We start from the raw sequence: 15,995 nt of genomic DNA, 5'->3' as shown, positions 1-15,995 counted from the left end.
ACTTAAACCGGGTGATTTGGTGTGGTTACATTTGAGAAAAGATAGATTTCATGAGCTGCGTAAGTCTAAATTAATGCCAAGAGTAGCTGGTCCTTATAAGATAATTGAGAAAATAAATGATAATGCCTACAAACTTGAGTTGTCACCTGAGTTCGGGATTAGTCCCACCTTTAACATTGCAGATTTGAAACCTTATTTGGGAGAAGAAGATGAGCTTGAGTCGAGGATGACTCCATTTCAAGAGGGGGAGGATGATGAGGACATCACTCCTTCGGATGTACCCGCTGATCCTCCAACCGTCATGCAAGGTCCAATGACCCGGGCTCGAATGCGTCAACTCAATTTAGAGGTGAGCTCGTTCTTAAGCGATTCTTTTTATACTTTTGAGAATAGACTACTACCTAATGATGTTATCTTGCTTAGGAACATTGGAGAAGGTCATGAAGGACTTAGAGGATGTGGTGGAGGCAAAGATGACCAGCAAGGACGTTCAACAGGAACCGGAGGCCCGGTCCAACATGATTTCGAGTATGCCTCGGCCTCCAGGACCAGTCTGCCTTAAACTGGTCACCCAGAAAGCATCTAGACTCCGTTTTTGACAATCCACATATGGATAGAAAGCTAATTTGATAAGGAAGCCAATCCAAGTGATCTCACATCAAAAGCTCTTCGAAATCAACGGGAATCATTGAAACAAGTCATCATCCAGAATCTGCCAGGGTGCTGTGATACCGTCTTTTGGTCCGTTGGACCATGTATCGTGTTTGGGCCCATTAGGTCCGCGTCCAGGGGTCTTGCACGACCCTAGAGTCTTTATAAACAGCCTCTGCCCCTCCATTAGGTTTTGGGTTTTGCTTAGATTATTCTGTCAAGAACAGTTTCGCCGTTCATCGGTTTGTGAGACCCCAACTTTGAGAGATTAATCATTCATCTGCAATTTTGTTGTGTTCTTTCTTGTTCTTGCTTGTGTTCTTCGTTGCGTAGGCAGGGATTAGCCTTCTTGGCGAGGTCAATCTGGTCCAAGACTCGGTTGATAACCAGAGGAGCTGTGGTGCTAAGATTGTAGGGTTTGATCTTTCGATCTGAAGCCAGATCGGTGTGTCATTCTCTGCCACAACGATAGTTACCACCACCTGACGGAATATCGGAATCCCTGTTCCCATTATTCCAGCTGTAGTCTGGGGATTGCATACTCAAGCTAGTCGCAGCACCGGCATGACTCCATGCTTTTTGGTCTACGGCTCAGAAGCCATACTACCAGCGGGCGTTACTTTCCGAGCTCCTAGAGTGGAAAATTATGATGAAGAGCAGGCCGAGGCCATTCGGTCTAAGGACGTCGATAGGGCTAAGGAAGAATGCCTAATCACCTGCCTCCGTACAGCTAAATATCTAGAAGGCTTGCGGAGGTACTACAACCTAAATGTCAAAGGTCGTTCATTTGCTGTCGGCGATCTCGTTCTCCGCAGAAAACAAAAAACTGAGGGGATGCACAAGCTCTCTTCCCCTTGGGAAGGGCCTTACGTCGTAAAGGAGCTTACTCGACCAGGTTCTTATCGCCTAAGTGACTTAGAAGGAGTCGATGTTCCCAACTCATGGCACATCAAACACCTTATATGTTTCTATCCTTGAAACACTCTAGATATGTACTCTCCAATTTTATATTCATTAAAGTTTTGGTCTCCATAACTTGTCTCCGTTTTGTCTCAATTGTGGTTTAACATCCACTTGCGGTCGCCGAGCTCCATGCTACTTCATAACAAACTCCAATATGTAATCGCCATAACTACGCCGAACACGATTTCTCCAAATCACCGAACATGTTTCCTCCAAAATCGCCGAACACGATTTCTCCAAACGTTATCGCCGAACATGTTTCCTCCAAAATCGCCGAACACGATTTCTCCAAACGTTATCGCCGAACATGTTTTCTCCAAAATCGCTGAACACTTTTCCCGATCGGAGAGCAACATCTTTTCTTTTCTGTTCTCTTCAGAGAAGACCCAATCTCTGATTTCTTCCTACACGTGCTACGGGCTCCATGCTCTGCGTTATGGGTGGTCGGCTGTGGTTCCTTGGTCACACCTGTTTGTCCTACATGTCTACGGGCTCCGCGCTCGACAGTAAGGACTATGGGTCAGCCAAGGCCGAGAGTTCAACATAGAACACATTGCTCAGACGCTGCTTATGCTGCCTTTATCTCCAAGTTCGTACAACAACTACCGAGCAGCACACGTTCCGCGCTGTTTTTTATGGAGAAGACCTAGTCACCGATCTCTCCCTACACGTACCATGGGCTCCGCGCTCTGCGTCATGGGTGGTCGGCTATGGTTCCTGGGTCACGCCTATTACTCCTACACATGCACGGGCTCCACGCTCGACGTTATGGACTATGGGCCGGCCAAGGCCATAGGGATCAGTAGCAGACCAACTGTTCAGACGTTATTTGAACTACGCATAATCGCGTCAGGATTGAAACTGTGAAGATTTTTTCGCCGAAATACAAGCAAACTGCATATATTGCATATACATGCACATTATAACATTTATTCGATAAATAATTGTTTCTTGCGCTTTCACGCGTTCTAGTTACACTGTCAAGATTTCACAGATGATAATCTACGAGCAGATTACTGAGCTCCGCAATTACCATCCGTGTCACCAAACAGATCTATATCGCCGGCCAGCATCTTCGCTGTGTCCTCCACCTCATCCTCTAGCTGCTGGGTCCCCATGTCGCTCAGTCCTTCGGTGAACCCACCCCCTATTGACTGAAGGTCGATGGTCGGGTAATGGGACCGAACAACCTCAAGGACATGGGTAGCGACGGTCATAATGGCGTCGCGGTTGAAGGTCTTGAAGTTCTCCCATGCTACCTTGCACCTCTGGATGACGGTGTCGGGACATTGCCGCATGTCGTTGTGCTGAGTGGCCAGTTCTAGGTCGACGCAGTCAAGCACCAGATTAATTGCGGTGATTACAGCGTCGAAGTTCTCCTTTTGGACCTTGGCCTCCTGCACTAGCATGTCAAACTATGCTTTGGCTTTATGGTGATAGCCTACAAGTGTTATAATGATCCATTATATAAGGAAGCTACTTCGACAGTAATTCCGACAAGGAGGAATTCACCTTTTAGCTCCAAAGCAAGTTTGTCCGCCCGCTCTGTTTCCTTTGCCTTCTCCTGGTGAAGTTGATCGACAGCCTGGCGCATTTGGCCGAGCTCAGCGTTTTGCTCTACAAGCACAACAGTTGTCACCAAAATATGGCTGTTTAGCAATACAAAAGTACATTCGTTGATGTATCATACCTGCTTTCTGTTCGGATACATTGTTAAGTTGTTTGGTTTTCCTCTCCAGCTGCTCAGAAGCACTTTTCAGTTGGCCGAAGACGGTAGCCAGCTGCTTGGACTGGCTCCGCACCTGCTCGGACACAGTAGCTAGCTTTTCGGTCAGGACTCCCTCTTGGTATTCTAGGTCCTGCGCGTTGGACTCCGCAAGGTCTCGTTCATGTTGGGGCCCCTGGATATTCTTCTTCGAGAGGTTCCTGGCCTCCTTGAGTTTTTCATTCTCCTCAGCAAGGGGCTCCATTCGCTTTATCAGCTGGCGGCCCTGCTCGACAACTCGAGTTATTTCCTACAAATGCATAATGATAGTATCATTATCCAATTCCAATAAACAACTAGGACCTTTCTAGACGCAGTATTAACCTTGATTTGTTTCATCACACCGGTAAGGGCAGTCTCCAGTCTCCTGAACTCCTTGGTGGTGTCCTCCTCTTTGACAATCACTATTTCATCGCCGTGTTTTTGGAGGATCCAGACTGCTTAGGGTTGAGGTTCATCACGCACGATCTCCTCCACCTCGTCTTCCTCTGTTGTAGCCGAGGGCACCACCTGGGGGCTCGGTGGTCGGATAGCGGGTTCGACCATGCCATCCGAAGCATCGGGGACTGTCGTCTGATCCTTCGGCGCCGAAAGCTTTTCCGCTCCAGATTCTGCTATTGCCGAAGGTGCTGTCGCTGACTCTTTCGCCATTGTAGACAGCCGTTCGCTGCCACCAAGCCCACTAGGGGTAGCGATTAGCTCCCCCGCGTGCTCCCGAGCACTTGGGGACTCCAAGATGGGGTCTACTGGCATCTCCCCCGCTCTAGCACCTGTTTTTGGTTGCTGCTCAGTCTGAGCGGGTGGGGCTGGATCTGTTGTTCGCCTTGAACTATATCAAATCATGTATTCAGTCACCACAGAAGTAAAGAAAATACAACAAAGTAACTTCAGCACAAGGACACTTACGGTTTGGTCTAACGGTTCAATTTCTTGAACCGGCGATGCCGGCCTGAGCCTCCGGGTGTAGCCGCGGGGTCGACTCCCGTGCTCTGTGGGGGAATCCCTTGCTCTTCCTCGGTCGACCTCGGTTCCGCTTGCTGCTCCGGGTCCGCTTCCGCTTGTTGCTCGGGGACTTCCATTGCTCGCCCCACAGGGACTTCTGTCGTCTGCTGCGTGGAAATTCTGTCCTCCCGCTGCTCGAGGACATTCCTCGTCAGTGCCTCATGGACTTCTTCGCCTAGCCCAGTTTGCTCCCCAGCATGTGGGCTACGTGGAGGCTCTTTTGTGCTTGGGGAGAAACCATGAGAATTTCATCATCGTCAGACCAATCGAACATCGCTGTCCTTCGTGTTCAGTTGGTTTGATCATCACCAAGAGAGATGCCGCCTGGTTTGCGGGGAGCAGTAGCCGCTATTTTCCTCTTCTTCTAGGCCGGCTCATCTACCGCCGGCCTCTTCCCTTGGATTTTCGCCGACACCGGGGGAGGACTCTCCGTCCGACTAGCATCCATACCTCCAGACTCTGAGGAAATGCCAACAGAGCTTTCTTCAGGTTGAGGTGGTGGTCGTGCATCTACTGTTGGTGGCCAATCATTTCTTGGCACGCCCAAGAAATACACTGCCCTGTCCTGCGAATGGATCTTCACATGAGTAGGATCAGTTTACTGCTTGGCAATGACAACATATAAAAACAACTTCTCAGAAACACATAGTCGGGATATTCACCTAAGGAGGTAGATTCTTATAGTTGAAGGGCTTTGTGTACCCTAACAACCTAAATGAGGCCAGCGAAGCGAATAGCTCGGTAGTCCGCTCTTCAACGACATTCCTGGACAGTATTTCTGGCCTCTCTCGGGTACCGTCGGTCTCCCCTTTGAATTCAAAGCCTGGGTGCGCCCTCTCTTTATAGGGCTAAACATGGCGCACTATGAAACTTGCCACCACCAATCCGCCATTGGTCCTCACGCCTTTTATTAAGCCGAGGAGTTCATTCACTTGCTCCATATCATCTTTGCTCGTCAGCTCCGACCAACTCCTCTGGCTTTCTAGGATGTGGTTGGCGTTACAGCGAACCGCTGGGTGGCTTTGTTTCATGTAGAACCACCTAGTGTTCCACTCCTTCAATGACGTGTTAAGCGGTACGGTAAGGTATTCGCTCGACATTCCATCCCGCGGCTAGACAAACACCCCGCTGACCACCTTGGAACCAGCGCCGCCTATCTTCTTTAGCCAGAATAGGTGACGGAAAAGATTGAAGTGGGGTAGGATTCTGAGGTATGCCTCACAAAAATGGATGAAGATTGAGATGTGCAAAATGGTATTGGGGTGGAGATTGCACAGAGTAATCCCCCAGAGCTCCAATAGATCCCTCAGAAATGGGTGAACAGAAAATCCTAACCCGCGCCAGAAATAGTCTTCGAATACCACTGCTTCGTCAATATGGGGTGCTGGGAAGGACTCACTGAGGGCTGGCCGCCATCCGGTGGTGGCACGGTCGAGGAGAACGCTGGCTTCCACCAATCGATTTAGCTCCGCTTCTCCAGTTCGCGATGGCACCCACTCCTCGTCACGTCGGGCCACAGCGTCCGTCTTCTTGGGACTAGTCTTCTTCGATTTCGCAGCTCCTTTCTTTGGCACCATCTCTTAGATCTGGCTAGGGTTTGGCGGTGGAGGCAAATGTGGTTGCGGATTTGGCAGAGCAAGAGATGAGGAGGAAGATGAAGTGGAAAAGGTGGGAACGGGGTATGCGGCTGCACTATTATATAGGATTTTCCCCACCGTTCCGCATTCCATGGTTTTTTGGGAACCGTTCCCATGATCTGCGCCGCTCTAATTTCTCCGATGCGGCATATGGGCCGTTACCTGGGCTTCTGCGCAATTGCAGCCCATGTCGCTCATTTATCACTGCCATCAGTTGCCACTCGCCGAAATATCGCCGACTTCTCCGCCATTTATTGAGATTCGGTAACCGACACTTTACAGCCGTTACTCTGGTTTTTTCTCCATGGTTTGATTTCTCCGATGTCTTCGCCTGTAGCTCGGGGACTGCCTGCTTGCTCTGCTAGTCTTTGATTGTTTTTCTATTTTTGACCCTAGCACCACATGACTACATCATCTGCTGTCAGGCTCAGGGACTAAGTGGGCACACTTCACCTTGCGGTGAATGTGCTTTGTCTCTTTGTGGGCCACGCCCAGGGACTGGCTGCCTGCTCGGCTAGTTTTTCTACTATTCATCTAGTTTCTGACCCTAGCACCACATGACTATATCATCTGCTGTTAGGCTCAGGGACTAAGTGGGCACACTTCACCTCACGGTGAGTGTGCATAATTTTTTCTCGAAGAGTACATGCCTATAGAAGAAGATTGACTCCTGCTACTTTGTTCAAACTCTAAGTAGGCACACTTGGTCCACTACGAAGAAATTTTCGATTCTGAACTTGAGCACCTTACACCCTTATGGCAAGTCGTACTTGGGTCACACTGCTCGGCGACAGGTCATGTTGCTCGGCGACGGTTCACACTGCTCGGCGACAGGTCATGCTGCTCGGTGACGGTTCACATTGCTCGGCGACAGGTCACATTACTCGGCGATAGGTCATGCTGCTCGGCGATAGTTCACGCTGCTCGGTGACGGTTCACGCTACTTAGCAATTCAACACGGTGATTGGACCATGAGTTTGACTGCTCAGCGTTATTCGCACCTGCTCGACGAGCTCAAGATGGCGTTGCGCAACGGGTACAAGGCACTCGGGGACTAGCTGTGGGGTGTACGACCCCAGATACCCATGGCAGGCCACATGGGCTGCGCCCCTAGGGGTGGCCCAGCCCACAAGATGGAGCCTTGTGGGGCATGATTCTGCTCGGCGCCCCCCGCAAGACATCAGGAAAATATCCAGAAGATACTACAAGATCTGTTAGGATATGTATGATCCCAAGATTCCTATAATCAGTTATTACTTTCTGGTTATCTCTTAGATCTAACTGACTTGTAACCCTGCCTTCCGGATTATATAAGGCGGGCAGGGACCCCCTTAAAAATCATGGCATATCATACGATAGCTGATACAAACCAACAGACCACAGGAGTAGGGTATTACGTCATACTGACGGCCTAAACCTGTCTAACTCGTGTGTCTCTGTTACCTTCTTGTTCTTGATCTCAAACTCCTCTGCCGATCAATCTACCTTCGTGGGATACCCCTCGGAGGACTACCGACGATATTCTGTCGATAGTTGGCGCGCCAGGTAGGGGTGTGCGTGCTGTTTCCTTGTCGAACTAGATGGCTTTTTCCGCTGGCTCTTCGTCCCTTCTATAGCCTGGCTAGATCTTCACGGTCGGATCCATCTCATGGGTCATCAATGCTGACAAAGTTGGAGAGCTCCTCAAGCCGGGGTAGATCGGTTCTACGCCGACCACCGCCGCACCTGCAACCGTAGATCCGATCTCGGAGCCGATTCCGAGGTCTCTTTCAGCAACGACTCGCTATCCACTTCCTCACTACCAGAGGAGGTAGATCAACAATAGAATTAGTTCTCCATCATCCTCTGCTTTAACCATCACATCAGCCTAGTCCATGGTAGCCTCCTAATGCTCGCGCACTAACCAATTAGGTTTGTAGCTACCCTAGCTCACCGGAACAATGGTGCCACCATCGCGGATGCCCACGCGCCGCTGTAGCCTTCCCCAGCAAGTCATGTCACTCCGCACCACCGCTTTGTGTAGCCGCTTGGGTCGGAGATGGTGACCGACCTGTTAGGAGGGTCTACGCAGGTCCTAAGTGGTCAGTGCTGCCGTGCTGTGTCACCACCCACCGCACCGCTGTGCGCTGAGTCGCTGGGGGTGCACGCGGGGGAATTCCAGGAAAGCCAGGGGGTTAAGTGAGAAGGTTGAAGAGAGGGGGAAATAGCATTAGGACTTAGTTGTAATTCGGGAGAAGTGCAAGGTCTATTTTGCAAAAGCGCCTGCACGCGCGGGATTTCCCCGCCGCGGGACATCTCACGCGCGGGCCGGCGTCGCATTGGCCGCTTCAGCCGGCCGCGCGTTTGAGCCACGCGGGAGATTCATTTTTCTTTTTCCTAGGAATTTAGAAATAGTTTTCTAATTTAATTTTTGAGCTGGTCTTTGGTAATTAATATAAAATCGTGTAGGTGTCCAAAAATTATGAAATAAATTTTGTTAGGTTCCTAAAATTGTGGTCTATCTATTGGTGTATTTAGTTTATACTTATATGTGTTGATACTAGGAGCTATTAAATTGTTTGAGAATGCTTAATATTATTAAGTTAATCATTGTATGAATTTTTGTGGTAAATTGGTGATAACTTTAGTCCTGAAGTTTTTATAGTAGCTTCATTGTATTATTATGTGCTCACTATAATTTTTGTAGCCTTAGAATAGACTAAGCATTAGGGTAGTTAAATGCTCTTTGTTTCAATATACATTAAATCCTTAGTAGAACTAAAGATATACCCTAAAATTACAAAGCAACGTGTTTGTTAGTTGAACCCAATACTTTGCTTGGTGAAGATGATAGCTAGCTTAGTATCTTAGTCATTAGAGCTAGCTTAGTAGCTTCATATGTGTATTCTTATTTTAAGAGTTGTTGTTGCCTAAATGCTAAGTTGTTGCATAATCATCGTATGCATGTAGAGAACGAGTTTGGTGGAGATAGTGACCACCGACAATCGTGAGTTCGAGGAGATCGTCGAGGAATACGAGGAGGAGGTCCTCATGAGGGAGGAGGTCCCGGAGCCACCACCGACTGACTCGGCTGACACCGCGCCTGCCCAAGGCAAGCCCCGGTGCATAACCCTTATTTTTTATAATCACTATATGTATATATGTGATGTGCATTTATGTTACAAGGATTTTATGGAAACCACAATGATAGATATATCTGTCCTATGAGTCTTACTAGTGCAGGTTCGAGTAGTTGCTATGCTTAGGTTTTCGGTAGCATGAGTAACCTGCCATTACTCACAATAGGTGATTATTATAATTACTCTCATGATAAAAATGATGAAAGGAAAATAGAGACCCGGCTGTGATATGGTATGTGTATTGGTGGGCGTAACAAGTTGTGTCCTGCGGCCATAGGGCTTAGCTTGGTTACACTGTTTTTCCTATCCGTGTCAATTGAGGAACGTCCATGTTGTGGTTGATAGTTAGGTCACAGACTTATTATCCTGAGCACATACTTGTTTATGGGAGCGGGAAGGCTCGTTACGCTCTTTTCGTGGGTTCTGGCTCTTTCCAAACTGACTGATTGGAGGCAGGGAACGGTGGAGGTCTAAGCACCATATTGAGACTAGGTCTCAAGTGTGGGGGCTTGGAGTCCAAGTTTGGACGAGGACCTAGACCCCATAACAGGAGTAGAATGGGTTGGTCTTGTTTGTGCCTGGGTTACAAGCGAGGCTTGTGTTTCAGGGGATACCCAGCTGGGATACATTGGTTCACGAATCGTCATTTTTATGAGATGGTACGACTTGGCTATGGTCTAGCACCATAGTAAGAACTTGAATATGAAAGATGGTAAATTAGTTCTAATTGCTCAACCCTTACTTGAAAGTAGAATAGGTGTTTACCTAGAATGGTTAGCTAATGAAGTAATCATGACTGCTAATTAAACTTGATCTTAAGGACGTACATCTAGTAATGCTTTTTACAAACAAAAAGAAAACAACAAATCCATATTGCCTATCATACTCCTTGGAGTCAGGAAACTATTCCCACTAGTTGGGTAAGTCTTACGAGTATATTATGTACTCAGGGTTTATTTTACCCTGTTGTAGGTGCAGCTTGAAGAGTAGCTCTTGTGTGGAGGATTTTTCTGGTGGGCATAGACGAATCCTTGTATCGTTTCCGCTAGATGTTTATTTTCAATCCGCTGTTTAATTATCGCACTCTGAACCCTGCTATTGTAATAAATAATTTCCAAGAACTCTTGTTATATGAAATGGACTAAGTATTGTAAGCTCGTACTCATGGTTGGATTCTAGAGGTAAAACATGGATTGATTCGAGTTCTCCCATGGGGTGTGCTCGACGAAACTGCCCGATGTAGCTAACTTTCGAGGGTGCTTAGTGTCTAGTGGAAGACGAGCACCTCCGAAAGCATGTTATTTCGAACGATTCTGCCACACATATCATCTAGTGCGTATAGTCTCGTACAATGTGTTAGCCGATTGTTGCAACTAGCCATTGGAAGCCATTGCAGAACCCTTTGGTGCTACCACTAGATCATCTAGGTCTTAACGAACCACATACCAAATGACACTAATAAATCACTTCAAGTTATACTAATACTCGATCTACAGCAATAATTTTTTTGTGCTAGTTTAGATTAGATTACAACATATATAGTTTTTTATAAAGGAAATTTGACATCTTGAGTGCTATGGTGCGCACCAAAACAACTATGCATACCATCGCAAAAACTAACTACGGGTGGAGTTTCGGACCAAGAATCATTTTCTAGATCGAAAAGATAAAAGGAAAATTTGAGAGTGGATGAAAAAATTTAAACAACTAAATATAAGTTTAAAAGTTGAAATCCAAAATATAAATTCATGATATCACAACAAGGAAGCAAGAAGAACTAATATAATTTAAACTAAGATTTTATCTAAATATATAGTCCCCTGTCCCTATGCAAATGGCATTTATTTTGGGGCAGAGCAAGGTATTAAAAGCTCACAAAGGTACAATCTTAAAGGATAAAATACATATATTGTAACCGATAAATTTATCACAACTAGACTGTCGGGTTCATAAACCCGGGATTCCTCGCGGACCGGCTTCCCAATAGAGGCTCAGCCCAGCAGGCAACGTTGCAAACAAACACGCAACTCATGGGCCGGCCCAAGTACCTAAACGACAGACCGAGGAGGAACGATGCCTGTTTCTCCGACTCTGGCCCACCTCTCCAACCGAAGCGCTCGCTTCGATCTCCAGCCCGCCTCTGGACGGTCTCTCCGACTGGAAGGGCTGGCCAAAGCACTACTTCTCCCTCCAACCCGCATCTCCGACCGAGGATGCGCCAAACCCCTGCTCACTGCTCTTCTCTGACTGGCGCGATCAGAGCCGACTAGGACTAACCGACCAGGGACACCCGCTCGGTAAGGACCAGGAAATGGACGGAGAAAGCAAGGTAGGGCGTAGAAGTCAAACCACAATACCAGGGTCCGTACCATGTACACCTGTGGAAGTAGTACTTTGCGACCTCCCTAGCATGGCAGAGCCTGAGCAGTGTTGTTGGCGCCAATATTTTCCTCTATAGTGTTGTGGGCGCCATTAACTTCCATATGGTAAGGCTCCCCCACATGCCTCTGGGCATCAACAGTGTTGTGGCCACCGGCATTTACCGTACCAGGCGTACATGGTGAAACCCCTTGCATGCCTCTAGGTATCCATAGTGTGGTAGGCGTCGACGTCTGCCATACCTGAACAGGACAACGCAACCTCCCACGTGCATCTGACATCCAACAGTGTTGTGGGCATCTGCCGTCATCCTCTCCCTGTCGGCGTGGGCAACAAGGCTTAGTAGCATGCATACTCTCTCCCTCTCACTTGTAAGGCTATCCCCTTCATCTATAAAAGGGGATGCGCTCTCTCCCAACATTCAAGTTGATTCAGATTGATCAGATCAATCAAGTTCACTAGTTCACAACCACAGAACCGCCAGGTTCGAACCTCAAGCACACGCTTGAACACTTAGCTCATAGCGGGGCTCCTGTCACTCTCGGTCCTTCTGACCGGAGTCCGACCAAACCTCTTGTACCCTCCCATCTTTCTCCTTCTCATTTGTAACCCCACTACAAACTTCGAGCACCTGGGCTCAGGAATAAAGTCACCGACCGACTCAAACTGGACATAGGGCACATTGCCTAAACCAGTATAAACCCTGTGTCATTGAGTGCTAGGCCACCTCCGATCACAACGTATAGCAAAACTACAAATATTTACTTGTTGGTCACTTTCTGCACCGACAGTTGGCACCGTCCGTGGGGAAGATGTTGTACGTTCAACACTTTTTGGTCATCGGATGGCCCACTTTTCCACCACCTTCGCCATGGCGGGCTCAGGCGATATGACTCGTTTTGGCTCACTCGAGTTTCCTACTCTCCCACCTATTGGGATGTGGGTTCCACTCGTCTCTGAGCCATCCTAGGCCTTCGTCTTTGGAAGCCTAGACTTCGTCGCCGACCGGCTCGGCGTACTACACCTCCGCGAGGAGGCACTCGTTTCGGCGCCTGTGGGAGGGGCACCCTCCATCGGCTTTGGGACGTATGACAACTTCAATGACGAGGCATCTGTGCTTCATTCTGAGCAAACTCTCTGCTCAAACCCCACTGTAAGTAATGTACATACTGTTATCTACTTACTATTCTCTATCTTTCGCCGATTACCCCGTTGTCCCCGCCGCGATCACCATAAGACTGGTTCCCCTATGGCCTCGCGTCTCCCATGGATGCATACGCTTGGGGGCTCCGAAGGATGCCGGCGCCGCCCCCTCTCATGTCCCAATTCGTGGGGATGGCGAGCTATGCTCACACCTATTTCCTCGACCTCATGGATGACGATGTTGAGAGTGATGGCTTCTAGCATCGGCGACGTGGCACCTAGCCACCGTTCGTCCTAGGAGTGCACTGTGGCGAACGCTCTGGGACAGCCACCGGTGGTAACAGAGTCCTTATGGACTCATGCCCCTCTAGACCCTCATGCGGAGAACCCTGAGCTCACACGGGAGCACGACGAGGAGCTACGACAATAGTGGCTGATCCAGCCGCCAACTGCGTCAGTACGCTCGGCGCACCACACTACACCCCGTGCGCATAAACCGGTGAGCGGCGCCTAGGGTCGCGCCCATCGGGTCCAGCACAACACCATGGACAGGGGGAATGATCCCCCATAGTTCGCTTGGGTCAATCAGAACATCGTCGCTGTGGCAATGCTTCTGCGTGGCCTTCTTGAGCTGAACGACCCCTAGGAATAGGTTATCCACCAGAACCTTCGGCAACTAGTGGAGACCGCTGCCGTTCAATATGCGGAGAGCTCCGCATCACGACACCAACTCATGGCCTCTCTCCCCACCGAGGGAGTGGGGACACACTAGACAAATCGCTCCACCCGCTCATCGCTACAGCCACCAAGCGTAGCACAAGAGGCCACATATGCGCCTCGTCTTGACTTGGCGACCGCTCCACACCAACCACCTATACACGAGCGGCTCGGGCCGAACCGAGACACTCACAGTAGTGATCGAAGTCCTAGCCTGAACCTTTGTCCAATGCCTCCAGCGAGCGCCGCTCCCGCCGTGCTCCAACGGAGGCCGAGGCAAAGGCAAGGCCAAGTGCTAGGATCAAGATGAGGGCCCCTCCATGTAGAAGGGGAAAAGAATAGAAAAGATCACTGTCAACCGGCCAACTCCACGTTGGTCGCCATGGCTGATCACACGGGCAAGCAGCCCTAGCAGAACCTTCTAGGCCAATTCCATGAGCTCATGGAGAGCCCTTGCACCAACCACGCCTACCCCGTTAAACACCTCTACAAAGAACTACAAGCTTCTCAAGCACCTTCTGCTACAGGCTGGTGGGCCAAAGGAAGAAAAAGGCGCAGAAGCAGCGACCAAGAAAGGGGGCGTAGCGGACAAGGATCCGGATGACTGAAGGTTGAAGTGATCCGACCGGACGTCTACCGACTGAAGGAGAACAACGACGACATTCTCACCAAACGCTTGGAACAGCTATGTCATTTTTCTTCCCCAAAAATTTAGTCTTAGCATTGTTTACTTAGCGTTTGCTCCTATATGAGCACCCCGACCCGAACACTTTTCAGCCCGGGTCGCTCGAGGGCTCCATGAGGGTGCACTACTACCTCTCTTTCTCATTTATTGTCATATGGTGAAACTCCTTCCTACCCGAACAAAAGGGTTGTTTGTTCCTTTAATTTGCCTTACATAGCTTTGCTTTAAAATATTCCGACCGATCACACCCCGCCTCTACCTACGGTTACGAGCAGCTGAGCCTCATGGGTCATGCCCTAGGCTCCTAAGGTTGCAGCCTATGGGATGAACAGGCAAGTATGAGGAAGAATAAAAAACAAAATTATGCTAAGGTAAAACTAAGGAACGAACGGGACAAGCTTCCCCGAACAGAGTGACTCCATCACAAAAAATGAAACCGATTGTAGTCAGTAAAACACACAAGAATGTTTACACGGGGGGCTCCCCCATGGACTTAAACTTTTTTTATCTACTAAACTACTTATACTTCACAAAGCTATTGGGGTGGCTCAGCGGCATCTGCTGTTGGTACGATCGGCGAAGGTGCAGGCTACCCACTCCCCGACGGAACCACATTCGGCTCGGCTGAATGTGGGACAACATCCACTTTTGACCCAGGCTATGTGCCATCCATAGGCTGGGCGACGTCCTCTCGATGCATGCTTTTGGCCATGTCTTCACGGCGGACATCCATCACCCACAACGTAGAGACTTGCTCTGCCACCAACCTTGCATCCGGCAGCAAGCTCTCCTAAAGCGATTGGATGTCCTCCATGCTCAGCCATCGGCATACCCGCTATAGATACTAGATAGTGGTGATGTCTAGGTTTGGGTGGTACGTCACCACCGAAGTCAACACCCCCGACGCTCCGTAGAATAGCCCGCTTGTGATAAGGGCCCGAACCTCATTCAGAACCTTTGCCAGCTGGACGGCGGGCACGCTAGTACTAGGCACTGACCCGAAGACCTCCGAGACGACAAGCTAGGCAACATTGTGGATCTGGTCAAGTTCCCCCTTGAGAGCATGTCGCTCTTCAAGGGACTTGGCCAGCTCCTTTGCATTCTGGCCAAAAGTCACCTTGACCGTGTCCAGGTCCCACTCCAATGACTTCACCTTTCCACCCAGCTCAGGAAGAAGGCGACAAGCTCAGAAATAGGCTAAAGGAAGAAAACCAACACGACAAAAAACAAAAAAGGTACGTACCGAGGCGAAAGTTCTCAAGGGTGGAGAATTCCTCCGCCTGACGGGCCACTTGCTCGCATAGCTGGTCGCTCGCCTCCTCCGTCCCCATCACATGGCCCCAAAGCACGAGCACTTCCTAGTCTACCTCCGACCAGGCCTTTTGCTCCAACTCTAGGGTATTCCGCTCTGACTCAAGGGTCTCCAGGGATTTTTGGAGCGCCGCCTCGGTGTTCGCTAGGGATTTTCGCAACCCCGCCTTGGTCTCCACCTGGTGGGCCTTTGCCTCCTCAAGCCCCCGCTCGGCAGCAGACGCTTGCTCTACTGTGCGCTGCTCCTCCGCTCGCATCACGGTCACCTCGATCGCCCGGTCCTAGGACTCATGGCGGGCGAACTTTAGCTGACGCTCAAGCTCAGCCACCTGGGCATGCTCCATCCGAAGGAAGCGGGACTTGCGGGACAACATCTCCTGTAGACCCTATGAAAACAAAAAGCAAGCATGCTGAGGCAACCAACAAGAGACTCAGAAGTCAAGGACAAATACGGGAAACTCACCTCCACGGCGAGCTGTAGGTCGACCTTGACTAACTGTTGGGCGGACTTAACCTACTCCTAGGCGTCCTAGAGCTTCACCAACAGGTTGGCAAGTTTAGACTCCATGGCAAGTCCTTTCCCCCTAAGGATGTCCCAGAGCTGACACTCCTAGGAATCCCAA

General features: G+C 49.5%; 1 protein-coding gene across 1 annotated transcript in view; it reads right to left on the bottom strand.

The window, feature by feature from the left end:
* Window positions 1–4,526, bottom strand: part of LOC136532325 (uncharacterized) — a 62,107-nt gene extending 57,581 nt beyond the window's left edge. The window contains exons 1-5 of the mRNA XM_066524931.1: window positions 4,316–4,526; window positions 4,150–4,208; window positions 3,305–3,629; window positions 3,127–3,231; window positions 2,874–3,016 (exon numbers count right to left, since the gene is read on the bottom strand). Coding sequence (XP_066381028.1) covers window positions 2,874–3,016; window positions 3,127–3,231; window positions 3,305–3,629; window positions 4,150–4,208; window positions 4,316–4,526 — 843 coding nt within the window. The remainder of the gene's footprint in view (window positions 1–2,873; window positions 3,017–3,126; window positions 3,232–3,304; window positions 3,630–4,149; window positions 4,209–4,315) is intronic.
* Window positions 4,527–15,995: the final 11,469 nt, after the last annotated feature.

This window comes from Miscanthus floridulus, unplaced genomic scaffold (assembly GCF_019320115.1).
Source record: "Miscanthus floridulus cultivar M001 unplaced genomic scaffold, ASM1932011v1 fs_580_1_2, whole genome shotgun sequence".
Lineage (NCBI taxonomy): Eukaryota > Viridiplantae > Streptophyta > Magnoliopsida > Poales > Poaceae > Miscanthus > Miscanthus floridulus.
The sequence above is the reverse complement of the archived record's forward strand: the minus strand, read 5'-3'. Positions and strand labels throughout refer to the sequence as shown.